The sequence below is a fragment of the Cannabis sativa genome, chromosome 3 (assembly GCF_029168945.1).
Source record: "Cannabis sativa cultivar Pink pepper isolate KNU-18-1 chromosome 3, ASM2916894v1, whole genome shotgun sequence".
Classification (NCBI taxonomy): Eukaryota; Viridiplantae; Streptophyta; class Magnoliopsida; order Rosales; family Cannabaceae; genus Cannabis; species Cannabis sativa.
The window spans coordinates 43742612-43761129 of NC_083603.1; the positions used below are offsets into that span (position 1 = coordinate 43742612).

Sequence of the window (18518 nt, forward strand, 5' to 3'; positions counted from 1 at the left end):
TTTGTGTTTTGGAGGAGAGACATGAGATGAATCATGCGAGCCTTGGAGCGAGTATTGAATAATTGCTCCAATGTTTCCCAGATATCAGCAGCCGATTCACAATGCACAATATGACCAATCATTGGTTCAGAAATCGATGACATAAGCCAAGATAAGAGAAATTGATCCAGACGCATCCAAGTATGAAAATCAGGATTACGTACCATAGTAGAAGAACCAGGAGACTCTGGTACGGTTAGATTGGGTCGTGGATGTCTTCGGAGTAAGATATCTTCAAGATCGTGAGCTCTAATGGAAGGAAGCACCTGCGACCGCCAAAAAAAAATAGTTGCTTCGATCTAATCTTAATGGAGGTAAGAACATGGTGGTTGGAACCACAGTAGGACTGTAGAAGGTATTTGCAGAGATCGCCATGGTCGCCTGCTCTTGATACCAAGTTTATTCTCATAAGCAGAATCGAAAACAGAGAAAGAGAGAAAGAAGGAAAGGGAAAACAAGTGATCTTTTCATTTTTATGAAAGGAGATACAAGCAACATATATATGCTGAAGAGAGAGCCCATAAGAGAGCTGAAACAACCTAACAGAAAAGCCTAACAACCTTAACTAACTCTGACAGTTAGTTGCTTAATCACAGCTATCACTAACTTCCTCAACAATACTAAAAACAGATAGTCTTTTCACAGTCCAAGCGGTTCGTAGTGAACTCATTATGAATTCTATTTTTGATTTTCTAGTTCGTGATTGCCAAGTTCTCCTTTCTTCTTTAAATTATGTTGATTTAAAATTTATTAAACGGTCTGCCAATTGTATTGCTCACTTTGTTGTTAGGGGCTCTCAATTCTTGCCTAACTGGCTCTTTTTGTATTTAGATTCATCCATTTAAATGAAGATTTTTTTATTTAAAAAAAAAAATTGATATTTTCCAAATATATATCAACTCAATAATAGTTGAATACTTGAAACAATTAAAAACATTATTACATTCAGCTAGAAAAAAATTAAAATATTATTATTATTTTTAAATTAATCAAATATGTTACATTTTCTATCAATTTATTCATAGAAAATTAAGTATTTAATTGTAGGTAAAAACTATTTTGGATACTGTATTTTGTAAAAGTTACAAATTAGACCTTTTATTTTATTAAATGATAAAATGAACCTTGTGTTTTCTAAAATTTTATAAATAGGACTTGAACTGATTTTTTGTTAAAATAAAACTTAATAATAATAATATGATCTAGAGATATTATGATAAAACTGGTTACATTTTCAGTATCTTAGAAATTATCTTAAATTTAATTATATTAAAAAATAAAATTATTGAAAATTAAACTTAAAATTTTATTATTATCATTTTAAAAAATATAAAATCTATTTTATTATTTAACAAAATAGAGATTAAAATTAGGGAAATTTTATTTACACTCCAAAAAATTCTAAAGGCACCCCATTTTGATAATTTTTATTTTATATAAAATTTATATTTTTAATTGTACTACTTTTTTTTTAACTTTTTTCGTTCAATTCATATTCTTAAAAAATATACCTATCAAACAAAAATAAAGTGTATTTTAAATATTATGATAAAAAAATTAAAATAAAAAATTATGTGAAATTTTTTAAGAAAAAAATAAAAAAAATACACATGAGTTAGAAAAAATTATGAAAATGAAATCAAAATAAGTATTGAAATTAACATAAAATAATGTGAAGAAAAAATTTTAAAAAAAATATTATGAGTAATTTTTAAAAATTATTTAAGTTTATATTTTTTTTAATAATGGGGTGTATTTATAAGTTTAAGGGGTGCAAATAGAGCTCCCCTTAAAATTAATAACTTTTACAAATACAAAATTACATTTAGCGTGCTTATATTTTGTAGTATTTAGCGAAACTTGTCTGACTTTTGAAAAAACGAAACTTGTGGAAGTTGAACGCAACTTCTCTTCTCTCCTTTACAGATCTCCCAACCACCCACAGTCCTCCGCTCACCGCTCGCCGATCTCCGCCGCCGCCGTCATCTGAAGAGTCGAGATTTTCTTTCATCTAAGAGGTTGGTTTGCTGGATTTTGAACTCTTTAAATAAAATTAGGGTATACAATTTCTTAAACCCCATTTCTCTGTAATTTTTCATACTTGAAATTTGAATGCTTAATTAATATTCATGTTTGAAGAATTAAATCCAATTCAGAAAATAGACAGAAAGGGTTTGTTGAGGCAAACTCTAATATATCATTTAAATTGCTTTTAGTTGATATCTTCTTTGAGTTGAGTGATTTATGGAAAATCCTTTGGTTTTGATTAGTTAGAATTTGATATTCTGGTTGATTTTGTGAATTTCTTATGGTCTTACAATGAATTTTTTTTTTTTTATTTTCATTGAAGTAATCTAGTCTTTAAGCATGATTTTTTGGCAAGTTTCTCACGATTATGTTTTCCTTGATTGTTCAAATATCATTTAGAGAGCCAATCTCTATATTGGCTTGAAATTAACATATTAAAGTACCAATTTTCTTGCCAAATTTATCATTTTTTCACACATATATATGTATAGATAACTAATTCAGTCGTGGTTTTTAGTTGAGAGAATTTTATCTTCGGAAGAAAACTATGGCGGCTAGCCTGGCACTCCGTCTCAGAACCCATCTCCTCCGAGCGACCCTAACCACAACCCATATAGCCACCACTACCATCTATCGCCAACCCATCTTCCAATCTCCATTGATTCTCTCCCGGCATTCCCTCAACCGTTCAATTCCGGAAGATCTGTCCCTGGGGCTTCGGTTCCTCTCAACAGCCCGACGCAACCCAAAACGGGCTAAAACCGTCGACATTGGCGCCCGAGCCCGCCAGATGCAGACTCGGAGGCTCTGGCTCTACGCACTGAGCTTTAGCTGCGTTGCAGGCTTCATTGTGTTAGTCCTCAACTCATTCCAAGACAATTTAGTATTCTACGTGACCCCAACTGAAGCTCTTGACAAGTTTATTGTAAACCCTAGCAAGAACAAGTTCCGGCTCGGGGGTTTGGTCCTGGAAGGCAGTGTAGTCCACCCGGCTTCCTCACCGGAGATTGAGTTCGTTGTCACCGACCTAATCACTGATATTCTGGTCAGGTATCAGGGAGCTTTGCCCGATTTATTCAGGGAGGGGCATTCGGCGGTGGTAGAAGGGTTTGTTAAGCCTATCACTGATGAGATTAGAAATGAGGTTTCGGCTAAAAACGTGTCTGAGAAAGCGAGGAGTGGTGACTGTTACTTTATGGCTACAGAGGTTTTGGCTAAGCATGATGAGAAGTATATGCCTCAAGAAGTGGCTTCGGCCATTGAGAAGAATAAGAAGAAGATTGAGGCTGATAAAGCTGCTGGGGTCGAATCCAAGGAAGCGTAGATTGATGGGTATGTTTCAAAAATTTTGAATTTCTTATTGATATAGAATTTTGAGTATATTATACATTGGAGGAAAGTAGAATAGTTTGGTTAAATTGATATTTGATTAGTGTTTAGGTGAGGAATGCTCATTATTATTGAGACACAGGGTTTAATGACATAAGGGAGAGAATCATAAGATTCCAATTTTTGGTATTTGTATTCATATTTTCATTGGTGAATTTGTAAAGTAACCTCTTACTTTTCAATGAAATAAAGTCATGAATTGGGCATGGCAAATTATCAGGAAATTTTTGGCACTGTATATGTGTGTGCTTAATTTATGTAATGAACTTTGTTGCCATTAATGATTTGCATTCATCTAATCCAAGTATCATAAAAAAATTAGTTTTTACTGGAAAGCCATGTAAAGATGAACATGTTAGTGAAACTTTATTTGGTTTTAGGAATATAGTTATGGGAACATATGCATTTTGTAGAAGATTTGGGCACTTACTTTCTCCCTACTTAATATCAGTTCAAATTAATCATTGTACTTTACATTTAAACGTATGAAAGTTTCAAGGTTTGTACAGTTGAATCATATTTAGTTTAATTCAATGATATATAATCCACTAGAATCAATGTTAGCAATTTGAAATCTCAACAGTTGCGAAAAAAATCACATTCATGGAGATGTGCTATATATATAAATAAAGCAAAAACTGTATTTCTGCTGATTTGTTTATGAAGACTCAGATCCTAAACCAGATCATAAAATAGTTGAAAACAGTTGAAATGGATATTATATTATTATATGTGTTGTTCATTTCATGATTAACTACAGGGTAATCTCAATAATCATGCCTGAGCCATGTGGTTGCAAGAGAAATGCTCTTATCAACTTGCTTGATTAGATTGGGCCTCTTTTACCTTTTTATATAATTTTTTGCAGCATGAGTAAGACTTACTTTTTTTCATTTTGAAAAGCCTGAGATTGTCTTTAATACTAATAAATGGAAGATAGGAGATTGTTTTCTTTTTTCTTTTTGTCTTTCTTTTTAAAATGCCATCCACGTGGTGGAAGTATTATTTTTTATATTATTTTCCACATACTCTTAGATGGTAAATTAAAATGGAGGAAAATTAGCATATTGTTCAATGGTATATATATAAACTACATAATAATTATAGAAGTTTATACAGTAGGTAGTAGCAGGTGCATACTTTTCTCCTAATGTAGAGAACTGTTTTGTTTTTATTGGAAAAATTATGATGTATTTTATTTTATATATAATGGTGTATAGTTATGTAAGAAATCTGTGAAATTTCAAATAATTAAGGTACCAAAAACAAGCTTTTAACATAACTTGTTTTGTATAAAACAAGTTTCAAAATAACTTAATTCGTGTTGGTAGAAATTATTTCAAGAATTTTTGATCAATTTTAAATAACTATATCAAAAAATTTGAGAATTCACTTAAACATATATCTTTCAAATCAACTTATGATCGGTTAGAATTCTCTCTTTAAGAATATAATTTTATTGTGATAATGTATTTTTGGTTCTAATTTAGTTAAATACTTTTTTTGTACTCTCCATTCTAGTAAATCTAAAAAGAATTTTTTTTTATTATTTTTTAAATAAATCATGTAATTTTATCAATAGCAATGAGCTAAAATAATAGCTTATAATTTAACTAGGACATCTCTTTTGTTGGAGATACAATTAGGAATAGAATTAGAAAAACTAGTTAAATATTCAACCGCCTAATTCTCATATTGTTTGACAAAAAAATTAAAAATAAAATCAGATTTAAAAAGAATTGTAACATCACAAATAACCTTAAAAATACTTATATTCATTTTCATGTGTCGCTCAGAAGATACAACTGCAGAAACTATTGCAACAGGTTCATTTAACCTCATAGCTTGATAGCTTGAGCATTCAATTATTTTGTAAGTTATGTAACTGCACTACTAACAACCCCTTCAATTTTCAGTCGTAAATAACTTGTTATTCCCAGCCACAAATAACGATTTGATGGTGAGTCATCGAAAATAAAAAAAGAACCAATAACAAAAAAAAGAAATAAAATCATGTCACACAAACAAGACTAAAACACTCAAAATCATGTAACAGAGACAAGACTAATTGTGGTAGCGAAAATTAAATCGCAATAGCAAAATACAATCCCGATCAAACTGCATCTATGCCTAGGGAAGGCCACTGAACCTGGCCGAAGAAAAAAGACAATCAACACGGACTTGAGACTTGAGAATTCCTAAAAAGGATCTTTTAATTATTAAAATAGTGAAAAAATATTCCTTAATTATAATTTTAGTCAAATATGATTTTTTTATTAAAAAAAATAATTTAATATAATTTTTTTATGTAATTTTTTTTAACATTGTAAATTAATTAATTTTTTTTTTTAAATTTACAAGTGGTTTTAAATAATTATAACATACACGATCATCATGAAAATTATTCTATATAGCAAAATAGATAAAAATCTACGAAAACACCCTTTTTAGAAAAATGTAATGTAGACTTATTTACCAGAATTATAAGGGACTAAAATTGTATTATTCTATTTTTATATTAGGTGATGTTTGGTTAGAAGGAATAAAAATATGGAAATAAGAATAGAATAAAATTTAAAATACATAAAAAAATTGATAGAAAAATTATTAAATTTTTTCTCATGTTACATTGGAATAGTTTTTTTTTTTTCATTTTAAAATGGAATAATCATTCCACTAAAATAGTAAAAAGAGCACATTTCAATACTTTAAAATGCAACAACAAAAAAATAGAATTAAATTTATTTATTTTTCATTCTATTTTATTAACTCTAACTCGACGCCACCTTAAATTTTGAAGTGGGGAAGCCAAGTGATGATTTTCTTTATTTAATTATTTATTTATTTTAAAAAAATAAAAAATAAAAAATAAAATAGATTCGCTTTTTTATTACCTTGCAAATTTACCAAATGCGAATGCCGCAAATTGATGAACAAACACGTACGGTAAGAGTAATTGGCCTAAAACGAGTTGTTCAATGCATCAAAACGCAGGTCATATGGTGTCGTTTGGAAAGGGTATTTCTGTAATTTAACTGATGTTATCTTCACACTGTACTACTTTGCTTTCCTTAAACAGACGCATTGACTCTCAGTGGCTCTCTTATGCTACCTATAATAAACTCTCTTCTTTAATTCCTTCAGTTTGTGAGTATAATAATTTAACAAAAAAAAAAAAAAATTAATGGCTTCTCACGATCACCCTCATTCCCATGATCACCCTCATTCCCATGATCACCATCACCATGAACATGGTCATGGAGATTCGGGAAGTGGGTCATGGGTAGGACCCGACGGAAAGGTCTACCATAGCCACGATGGACTTGCACCACACTCACATGAACCCATTTACTCACCTGGATTCTTCACCAAAAGAGCTCCTCCACTTCACACTAGGGATTTCAATGAAAGAGCTTTCACTATTGGTATTGGCGGACCAGTTGGGACTGGGTATATCACTATGTTCCCTCTTTTTTTTATCTTTTTCTTTTTATGTATAATTCTTTTCATGATGACTTTCTTTTGAAGCATTCTTAGCTTTGACTTTGTTTAGATATGATTGACTCTTCTAAAGGGTTTAAGTATTTTTTGGTATGTCATTTTTTAGGAACACTTGAATTTAAAAAGGAAAAACTTTTAATTTTGTATAATGGGATTAAAAATTAATATATATGATAATTTGAACCTTGTACCTTCTATGAGTGAATGCATTGAAAACTATTAAATAGCTATATAGTATATATTGTACCTAGTAATTGCTATAGTTACTTTGGTCCACAAATATATTAAAATTAGGTGGGGAGGAGCCTAATTAAAAGAAAAAGAAGAAGAAAATATATTTAATGGTTTCTAATGACATTTTTCTTTCCATTTTATTATTATTATGTAGGAAAACAGCTCTAATGTTGGCTCTCTGTCAATTTCTAAGAGACAAGTATAGTCTTGCTGCAGTAAGTGACATTTCCAAAATCACTCCTTATAGTTTTTGACTCTGATTCTAGATTTTTATGATGTTATAGCACTTTTGAAAGGCATAAAATGGTTCAAAGTCTTTGTATTCACAAAGGGTCTTTCTCTCTGGGGTCCATTTTGGGGGACCATTAATTAAACCATTTATTTTGGTTGCATATTCTTCTGTGAAATATGTTCATAATAATGCAACATAAAACATGAAGTTTAGTAGTTAGTTTAAGGATTAATTATAATAAGCTCAGGTGACAAATGACATATTCACAAAAGAGGATGGTGAGTTCTTGGTGAAGCATGGAGCACTCCCTGAAGAGAGAATAAGAGCTGTTGAAACAGGAGGCTGTCCACATGCTGCTATTCGCGAAGACATAAGTATTAATCTCGGTCCCCTTGAGGAGCTTTCGAATTTGTTCAAGGCAGACATTCTTCTTTGTGAATCCGGTGGAGGTATTTTTCAAACCAACATAACAGTTTTAGCAGCTCTCATACGAGTAATTTGAGCAGTTTTTATAATGTTGACACTTTGCTAACATAACCAAAAGGAAAAGTTAGTAATAGTGATGAAGTTTTGCAGTTAGGTCATGTTTGGAATGTAGGGTAAGAGAGAATGTTGTGAAAACAAGGAAAAAGGAAAAAGTTACAAGTTTGCATCCAATATGTTTTACTTCTAATTATTGTTGATAAATGATCAACTTATTCCTTCTTTTATGTTTGTTAAAATAACAATCTCTTAAATTTGTTTGGTTTGCAGATAACTTAGCAGCTAACTTCAGCAGAGAGCTAGCTGACTATATCATCTACATAATAGATGTATCTGGTGGTGATAAAATTCCTCGAAAAGGCGGTCCTGGCATCACTCAAGCTGATCTTCTGGTTTGTTCTTTGCCTTTTCGTTAGCCTGCTGTTGCTGGTGATGATATCTTGGATGCATACAATTTGATGTAAATATTTCTGTAGGTGATCAACAAGACCGACCTTGCAGCTGCAGTTGGAGCTGATTTAGAGGTCATGAAGAGGGATGCACTTCGTATGCGAGATGGCGGGCCTTTTGTTTTTGCTCAGGTTGGTTGGTAACAACTTAATTGGTTCAACAGCATTTTGTTCAGTATTCTCTATGAGTAGAATTTTGTTCTTGTTGTTGGAATTGCACAAAGAGTAATCTACATAAACATATGATTCAAACATATAGAAAATGTTGAAGGGCACCTGTGGTGTCTAACTCGCTTGGTGGCCCTGAGAAATTGGAGGCTTTAAGTAAGCTAAAGTAAAATTATAGGACCACCAATGCAAATATTGTCTGTTTTTCTTTTATTAAGAAAAAAAGGAAAATTCGGGGCCTTAAGTTCGGGTCTGCTCTGCCTACAGCCATGGTGCCTAGTACTACACAATACTACAAATTAGTCTTGTCATGTTAAATTTATAATTGGTTTTCATGTTTGTATTAGTTGTGGTGTTTTGTACTAGTAATAATGTTCTTTTACATATCTACATGTATTGACATAGGTAAAGCATGGAGTTGGCATAGAGGAAATAGTGAACCACATTTTACAGGATTGGGAAGCTACAACAGGGAAGAAGCGCCGCTGATCTTTACTCATGCTCGGTTCAGCTCATCTCTTTTTTTAAGGCTTCTTTTTAAGTTTTTCTTTTCTTCTTTCATCATCCAATGTTTAGACCTTAGCTATATCAATAAATGGGGCCTTAACCTATCCTTATTTCTATGATTTGTATGTTGAAATGTTGAAGTCATTGATGATCTTTTAATTTGATAATTTTAGTGTGTTTTGTGACAACAAGTTTAGGAGTTTATAGAGTAATACACTCATAGAATGTGGTTATGTCTCAATCTAGATTAGTGAAGTAGTGAGGTGTTATGTCTCAATCTAATGTGTAATCATAACTAGATTTGGAAAATCATTGCATTAGAATGAAAGTAATGTTATAAACTGGAAAAAATGATAGAAGAAAACTAAAATGAATATCTGAGTTTGGGGTATTTTGATAAAAAGAAGAGAAAATTGTAACTTAATTGATGTTATCATTATTTTCTCAAGATTAATCATATTAAATATTAAACTAACTATATCATAAGACAATGACTTGTTTTCTTTTCCTCTGTAAGCTAGTATTTTGTGTGAAACAAAGTGGTTTCTAGAAGCATATGATGTCCTCTTAAGATTTAAAAATAACAATAATATAGGTCAATCCAACAAAATCAAAGTGTGACCGTACAACTACAACCTAATGAAAAGTCAAAATTTATTAAAATGGGAAATACCATTCCATTATACTAGAATAGCATAGAAATAATATCTCAAACCCTTAAGTAAACTTTCTTTAACATAAGTAAACTTTTTTTTTTAAGTAATAAGATATGTAAACTTAAAAGAATGAGAATAAAATTAGGAATAAAATGAAATAAAATTTAATATTTATATAAAAATATATGTTTCTTTGAAATAATTTTTCTTTTTACATATTTTAAAATATATTATTTGGTTCTTTTATTTCATTCTTTTTCAATATTCCCGACTAAAGTACAACTTAACAAAGTTTAGATTGGCAAAACAAAAAAATAAGAATAAAAATATAAATAGAATAAAATAACATAAAATTTGATATATATATATATAAAAATATTTTTTAATCTTGCATGAGAATTTTTTTTATTATTATTTTTAAATGGAATAGTTAATTTAACAAAATTATAAAATAAACTAGCTATATTATTTAATAAAGCGTCTAATTTATTACAGAAAGTGAAGCATTTGAATAAGTTAAGATTAAAATTAAATAATAAAACTCAATTAAATGAATAAGAAGCCTCAACATAAGTCACTAATCTAGCTGTATTATCAAACTACTTCTTTTGTTTTTGTTTTTTTTTTTTTTTTTGTTATGTTTATGCTTGAATGACTGCAAATCTGCAAAACTCATTCATTTATATATGTTATTAATTTATCTTGTAACATCAAGTATACTAACTATAAGAATTCTTAATAAGAAAAATTAGAAAACAAACTAATAAAATTATCTAATAAAGCTCCTAATTCAGTAAAGAAAGTGAAACATATGAATAAGTCGAAATTAAAGTTAAAAATTCAGACTTAATAAAATGAATAAAAAATCTTAGCATTAGAGACTAATCTAGCACTACCATCAAAACTGATGCATGTGCTTAAATTTCTTAAAACCTCCCTATAATAACAACCAAGTTAAGAATGAGGTCTTTATAAACATCAAGCATACTAACTATATAGGAAAACAATCAAAAAATGATAAAAGAAAAAGAATCAACTTAGTATAGATCTCAAAGGGATATATGTGTCTCCCTTTGGCAACACAAACTCTATTAAAGAACCTCTCAAAATGTGATGTGGGACTATAGTAGACAACTTTAGACTTGTCAACTATTAGAGTATTTTTTTTAAAGAGAATTGCTAAAAAGTACTACTGGTGCCTATGACCCTTCTCGGTGTTATACTGCTTAGGGATGTCAATTATACCTGCGGGTTCAGGTACCCGCGGGTACCCGCTCCTAATGGGGTGGGTACGGGGTAGACTTTCGGGGACGGGAGCGGGTATGGGTTTAAAGATTCATACCCGAGTTGGAAACGGAGCGGGGGCGGGGGAATGGATACCCGCCCCGATATAATATATGTATATATTTAAATTTTAAAATCATAATTACTACAATTAAAATAACTTCATGCTTTAGGCTTTTTATTGATTATACATTTTTTTTTACTATATACACTATTCCACTTAAGTTTATTGTTTTACTAAGTTTTTTTGATTATTTTTTTTATGCATCATTTTTTTTTTCAAAAATATATATGTAATGGGTACCCGATGGGGATCCTTCCCCCGTCGGGTAATACCCGCCCCGCCCCCGCTTTAATTTAAACGGGTACTGGGACGGGTATGGGGTGAATTTAAGAAGCGGGTATGGGGGTGGGAGAGCAATCCCCGCACCCGCCCCGCTTTGTTTACATCCCTAATACTGCTATTGGTATAATTAAATATAAGGTCTCAAATAACTTAAAAAAATAATTTTTAGGAATATCGCTAACTAATCATAAGACACCATTTATAAAAAGTGTTTGGCACTACTGTTGTATAGTAACAATATTTTTCTTTTGTAAAAGAAGATGACAAATTTTATGTGGATGAGATAAAATAAAAAAAAAATAATATTTTAGAATAGGGTAAATACCATTTTGGACCCTGTGTTTTGCAAAAATTACAGATTGGACCCTGTGTTTTGCAAAAATTACAGATTGGACCCTGTGTTTTGTTAAATGACAAAATAGACCCTGTATTTTCTAAAATAGTAAAAATAGGACACTGAGCTTAATTTTTGACAATTTTTTTTTTTAATACAACCAACTTGAAGACAATGCTTAATACGAACAGATACAAAAAATGTAAACAGTTTTGTCATAGCACTTTTAGATCGGATTATAATTAAACTTTATTTTGACAAAAAATCAATTCAGGGTCCTATTTGTACTATTTTAAAAAATACATGGTCCATTTTGTCATTTAACAAAAAATACAGGGTCCAATTGATAACTTTTATAAAACAGAGGGTCCAAAATGGTATTTACCCTTTAGAATAATATATATATTTCAATAACTATAAATATTGCACAGCTCTAAAGATAAAATAACACTTGATTTTCTTTGAAGTATCTTGTGATTGTCCCAATACCAATACTGTTAGAGTGAACATCTACCTATGCATTAAATATTTAGGAAATTTGCTAAAAATAATTTAAAAACATAATCCTAAATTCAAATCAAATTTCCTAAAATATTCAAATAAAAAAACGTATAAATGTATTTTTTCTTAAAAAAATAATTAAAAGTAGATTTTTTTATAAGGGAGAAAACAATTGTGATGCCTTACCAAAACAAGATCGGTTGTTTTTCCAAGAAAAACAAGATTTGTTTTATTTATTTATTTTTACAGAAAGAAAAAATAGAAAATGAAAGAAGGTTCTAGGAAATTGCTGAAAACATTTTGGAGAGAGAATACGAGAATTGCTAAATAACATTATTATTATCTGGCAATTTTATTAGTGTTATACTATTATTGTTGTAATTAAATAGCGGATTTTTTATAATTTAATAAAATAAATTTAAAAAAATATCGCTAACTAATTCTAGAGTGACACATATAAAAAAATATTGAATACTACTGATACCCAATAATAATATTCTACATGTGAATCGTAGAGTCCGTGCAACCGTATCAACAATCAATTGGACAGTGTTAGTGTAGAGCAAAGCAAAGCTGACTCATATATTCATAAGACATGCGTGCAAGACCTGTTAATTCCTCACTCTACACGCTTCACTATCCAATTCCAAACATAATTTTATAATTTTTATTTTATGATTCTTCTTTTTTTCTAAATAATAAATATTAAAATTATTAAAATATATTATTGATGCTTAGTACCTTTCTTAATGTCACATCACTATTAATGTAATTAAGTATTAAATATTATATAATTTAAAAAAATAATTTAAAAAAAATATTAATAACTAATATTAAGACGTCACTTATAAAAATTATTAGGTAACACTAATACCTAATAACAATACTTAATAAATATATCCAAATATAATCAACAATAACTTTTTTTTTTCTTTCTTTAGTATTATTAATGAACGTTATTTTAATATTTTTTTTTTTTTGAATGAAAGTAACGTGATTATAATCTTAAAACTAAATATTGTTGACATAGGACTTCCACCTTTTCCATGTTAATACTTTTTCAGATTTGATCTTTTAGATGTGGATAAATTAGTATTTAACGATCTTTTATTTTTATTTTCCAAGAGAAATACTAAAGAGTAGGATCACCAGGTCATTATTAGTAGTGCAACTAAAATTTCGATCTCATATATATACGTATTAATTTAAAATTAAAGTAAATCCAATTTTTTTTTTTTTTGAAATTTTAAATTATGCGTTTCTAAAAATTTATTGATGACTTGCCATTTCCTTATAGTTGTTTAATGAAATGTCCGGTTCTCAAAAAAAAAAAAAAATTATTTTATTAAATGATAATTCAAATTAGGGTAAATACCATTTTGGACCCTGTGTTTTGCAAAAATTACAGATTGGACCCTGTGTTTTGTTAAATGACAAAATAGACCCTGTATTTTCTAAAATAGTAAAAATAGGACACTGAGCTTAATTTTTGACAATTTTTTTTTAATACAACCAACTTGAAGAAAATGCTTAATACGAACAGATACAAAAAATGTAAACAGTTTTGTCAAGCACTTTTAGATCGGATTATAATTAAACTTTATTTTGACAAAAAATCAATTCAGGGTCCTATTTGTACTATTTTAAAAAATACAGGATCCATTTTGTCATTTAACAAAACACAGGGTCCAATTGGTAACTTTTGTAAAACAGAGGGTCCAAAATGGTATTTACCCTTCAAATTATGTATTTTTTAAATGGTTAAAAATATACTTTAAATTCAATTTTCATCAATTTTTTTAATATAAAGATTAATTTCTAGTATGAACAGAATACAAATAAAAAGAAAATGTAATCAATCTTGTTATAACACTTTTAAGTTAAGATATTAAATTTTAATTTGATAAAAATTAAGTTTGGAGTCTATTTTTGTACCATTTTAAAAAATAAAGAGTTTGAATTGTCATTAAGTCTACAGTACAACTCCTAAAGAAGTGTTTCGATAGACTCTTTATCTGTTATGTGATACAACTTTTTAATCTCTCTATTTTTTATAAGTTAGAGTTAATTAAGACTATGTAAATTTTTTGTTCGCGGGTGCAACTATTTTTCTTATAAAGTAGTATTTAAATTTATTTTCAACACTATAAATTATTCGAAAAATTCAAAATACATAGCTACAACATACACAATAAAAACAAAAATTTAAACTAATTTTTTTTAAATGGCAACACAGATAATTTTTTTTACCAAAACTACCCTTTAGATGGTCTTATGCAGGAATTTCCAATACTATTTACCCTACAAATTATGATAAAAAATATTTAGATATGACTTAAATGTATATAAAAAAATAAAATTCCCAAAAAAACCTATACTAGTAGGGTTTTTTCTTGATAGATCTTAATCCCAGGGTCGTACAAGTGGACCCTCGTTTTGCATGCTTTTCCCCCAAATTGACCATACCCACCACACCATTCAAATTCTCTGATTCTGATCCTCAGACTAGATAGGATACCCTTCCTTTTACTCCAACAAATTTCAAATCTTAAATTTCATTTTTCCAATTAATAAAATCAATGCATCCATCTACCATAAATAATCTTTAATATTTATTTTCATTTACACTAAAAAAAATTAATATCAATTTTTGACAAATTTGGAGGGTATCATGCATAATGCATGTGCATCAAAAACAGTAACTAATTAAATACTAAAATAATTTTAAAAGATGTATATACATACACATATATATATGTGATCATTTCCATTTTGTGATACACCATTAATTTTTTTCCAAAACTTTTTTTTTTTGGGTTGAACTGTACAAAAGAAAAGACAACAAATTTCTCTCAACTAAAATTAAATATTCTAAAAAGAAACAAAGTAAATTTAATTCTTTTTTTTTTTACTAATTTCATTTTTAAATTTATAATTATTCAAACAACACATTCTCACCGTCTTCAACCTCTGCCATTTCTCCTCCACCACCGTCGACGTCGGCGCCGTCTTCTTCAAGCCACCGTTCTCCGGGATTACACTCAGCTTTATGCCGAAGTTTCCAATCGAGCGCTTGACATCCACGCGAGCAGTAATTCACCTTCCCACACACTGAGCACCTTCGAAACTCGTGCGGCCGTGTCTCTGGTCGACCGCACCCGCCATGGGCGCAGAGTCTGAGCTTTTCTCCCACCGCGCCGCGGCCTGACTCGAACCACTCTTTCAGGAACCGGTTCGCCGGATGGAGCTCTCTCTCCGGCACGATGCACCCGAAATCGCTCAGGAGCGAGCAACCGACCGGCACTGGTGGAGATAAGCACCGGCGGTAGTAATTGGACATCCACACCGGAGAACGGAGACCGGCGGCAAGCTCGCGCGCGTTCGCCTGAACAAGGAGGCGGCGTCCCTCTGCAACGTTTTGCCTGGTTCCGTAACCGTCCTGGAGGCAATGACCGAGCTCGCGTAGTGCGTCGATGTGACCGAGGAAGGCGGCGCGTGCACACAAAGCTACTCCCGCGCGAAGATCCTTGTCGCTCTTTGAACCGCCGCTACCGTTGAACTGAATCACAGCGAGTGAGTAAAGAGCCGGCGCGTGAGATTTCATCGCTGCCTTTGCCATGAGCGAAGCACCACTCCCTGGATTTTGTAAGCAATAAAATCGGATCTGATAACAAAATAAAAATCAACAACAAAGTCAAATAATTATTATTATAAATAAATACATAAATAAATCAAAAAGAGTAAAGCTGTTAATTGAGACTAACCATTCCGAGTGTATAAGAAGCCTCAGCGTTACCGGAGTTAACGCACTCTTTCAAAAACCGGTGAGCAGAATCAGACCACTTTTCAGCTTTAATATCAAACACTTTCGAACAAGCTTTAGATAAGACCAACGGATGAAGACCTAACCGATTCAATCTCTTACATCTACATCATAAAAAAAAAAGTTCATCAAACTCACTTTCTATTCATCCAAACAAGAAAACTTTCCAGGAAAAAAAAGAAAAAAACTTACGTAACAAGAATGTTAACGAAATCAGAAGGAGAAGAAGCTGAGGAACTAAGCTTAGCGAGGATACACGTTACGATATCGTCCGGTAAGCCATCAAAGAAATCTACTCTCTCTTCGATTCGACGGTGTATTTTGAACTTTTTTTTCCTCTGAAATGCCATTATTTTTTTCTTCGAGAGTTAATTTTTCATAACTGACTCATAGAGAGAGAGAGAGAGTGTGTGTGTGGATTTGTATACGATTGGTTTTGGTTTTTGTTGCTGTGATTTGTGTGAGCTTATCGGTAAAAGGCGAAACCAAAGGAAGAGGCTATATATATACGAAGAGGACGCCAAAATCAAGAAAATGGAGATGTGGACCCCAATTAAATGCAAACAAAGTTTTATATATATTTTAATAATAAATTAAATTTAGACAATAAAATAAAAATATATTTACTGGATTTGCCTTGTACTTCAACATCTTGGATTTTGATTCTTTCTAAATTTTGGGTAATTGCTGAGTTGGATTGTGTAATTATTTTAGAATAAACAGAAATTAATATTAGTCATTAATGTATTTCATTATGGTAATTTTGTAAATAAAATTTGAATGTAATTTAATTAAATTTTTTTTGAAATGAATGAACTTAGCATAATTGGGATAGTTGGATTCTAGCTAGGTTAGATCTTACTCTAACTCGTCTTTAAATTAGGGCTTGTTCTAAGTTAAATTAAATTCTCGATAATGATTTTTTTTATCGTGAATATTTTTTATTAAATAGAATTGCATGTATCTCAGTAAAAATTTGAATTTAGAGTTATTAGGATCTGGTTGGACTCTAAGGTTATGTTTGATAGGAAGGAGGAAAAATATATAAGATAGATGAAAAGTTTAAAAATGATAAGGAGTATCAAAGATAAAGAGGATAGTTGTTCTCTTATTGTGTTGTTTGATATGAGAGTAAAATTTAAAGTAAAATAAGTATTTTATTATTTTAATACAATTATATATTAATTTTTAAAGGACAAAATAAATATTTTATATAATTTTTTTAAATTTTTTTTTGGATCCTCATTTTCAGAAGGATTAAGATTCATCTCTTATCTCTTTTTCTCTTTCTCTTGCCAAACAAAGAAATTATTTAATCCCTTCCCTCCATTCTTTTTATCTTTCTCTTCCCTTTACCAAACAAAGTGTAAACGGGAGTTTGGCCTACTTATATTCAAAACCGACGCGTAGTTACTTCATTTAATAAAATGAAAATTAAATATAGTTTAACTTATCTTAAATTACGGGGTTCTATATCAAATTAAATTCTTAATAAAAAGTAATCGCAAGTACTTTTTTAATAGATTTGTATATATTTTAGTAAAATTTTAAATATGGAGTTCTTGGAATCTAGTTAATTAGACTGTAAGCAAGAGCTCAACTTGATGTAAAAATTTAAATTTATAATTATTTTTTTAAAAAAGTATATATTATTGGAATTAACTATAATATAAATAGTTTTTTTATTTTTTTTTATTTTTAATCCAATACATAACTAAACTAATGAGTTTTTTTTTTTTTTTGAGTGAAATAATGAGTTAATATCACCATAGTGATAGGGGAAAACAACTAAGTAACCCCACCCCTCCCTTTTCCCTAATATTAGGAAGATAATTCGAAATTAATTGTGAAGAGAAATTCAAGCTTACGATCACAACAAGTACTTTTGTTTACAAGGAATAATTACAATTTTATTTTATTGTAAAAGTATTTTACATTTAATAGAAATTGTAACCAAAATATGATAATTGAGTGTTAAACGGAATTTCAATTTTTTTTTTAAAAAAAGTGAAAAATTGTAATTTTGAGCTTATTAATGTGTTGATAATTAATGGGAACAATAATTTTAGTTAAAGGTATGGAAGATTCCACTTCCACATTTAGTTAAGCAATAGAAGACACCACTTGACGATTCTCCATTTTTGCCTTGAAAATAAGCTTCAATTATTATTTATTTTTCTCTTTAATTTGTTAGGTGTATGACACATTTCCCTCTATTTTTTCAACTTGTTATGCTTATGCATGTGCAAAGCACTTGTTATTTCCCATCCATATTTTGACAAAAATCACTAACATTATGAACGCAATAACATATATATATATATATAAATTAAAAGCTACACAAAAAAATTAAAAAAAGAAAAAAAAAAGATACTTATTATTATAAGTGATGAATGATATGATATGGAGAACCCATACTATAATACAATTATGGATTATAATTGGTTATCAATTATATGTGTAAACATATTTATATATTACTATTATTAAATATATTTTTGGATAAGTTTATTTTTTCAAAGTTAGGCCTTTTTTTTCCAAAAA

At 29.8% G+C, this 18518-nt stretch overlaps 4 protein-coding genes across 5 annotated transcripts in view; 2 read left to right on the forward strand and 2 right to left on the reverse strand.

Annotated features, from left to right (window-relative positions):
• The window catches only part of LOC115709616 (probable inactive purple acid phosphatase 27), a 71411-nt gene extending 61007 nt beyond the window's left edge, over positions 1-10404 (reverse strand). The window contains exon 1 of the mRNA XM_061111225.1: positions 10265-10404. The gene's annotated coding sequence lies outside the window, so the exon portion shown is untranslated. The remainder of the gene's footprint in view (positions 1-10264) is intronic.
• LOC115711442 (cytochrome c-type biogenesis protein CcmE homolog, mitochondrial) lies at positions 1876-3680 on the forward strand. 2 transcript variants are annotated; one of them, XM_030639784.2, is made up of 2 exons: positions 1876-2057; positions 2585-3680. In XM_030639784.2, exon 2 carries the CDS (start codon positions 2615-2617, stop codon positions 3389-3391), a length of 777 nt encoding a protein of 258 aa, XP_030495644.2. In that variant the 5' UTR covers positions 1876-2057; positions 2585-2614; the 3' UTR covers positions 3392-3680. The 2 variants fall into 2 exon arrangements, with proteins under 2 accessions (XP_030495644.2, XP_030495645.2); XM_030639785.2 differs by having other exon boundaries at positions 1896-2097.
• Positions 6539-9221, forward strand: LOC115711418 (urease accessory protein G). Its single transcript, XM_030639751.2, has 6 exons — positions 6539-6906; positions 7346-7406; positions 7671-7872; positions 8177-8298; positions 8383-8487; positions 8929-9221. The coding sequence occupies exons 1-6, from the start codon at positions 6641-6643 to the stop codon at positions 9010-9012; spliced, it is 840 nt and encodes a 279-aa protein (XP_030495611.2). The 5' UTR covers positions 6539-6640; the 3' UTR covers positions 9013-9221.
• A 4337-nt stretch (positions 10405-14741) lies between the features above and the next one.
• LOC115711272 (F-box protein At5g50450) lies at positions 14742-16511 on the reverse strand. Its single transcript, XM_030639607.2, has 3 exons — positions 16167-16511; positions 15916-16078; positions 14742-15815 (listed from the first exon to the last, which is right to left on the reverse strand). The coding sequence occupies exons 1-3, from the start codon at positions 16322-16324 to the stop codon at positions 15087-15089; spliced, it is 1050 nt and encodes a 349-aa protein (XP_030495467.2). The 5' UTR covers positions 16325-16511; the 3' UTR covers positions 14742-15086.
• Positions 16512-18518: the final 2007 nt, after the last annotated feature.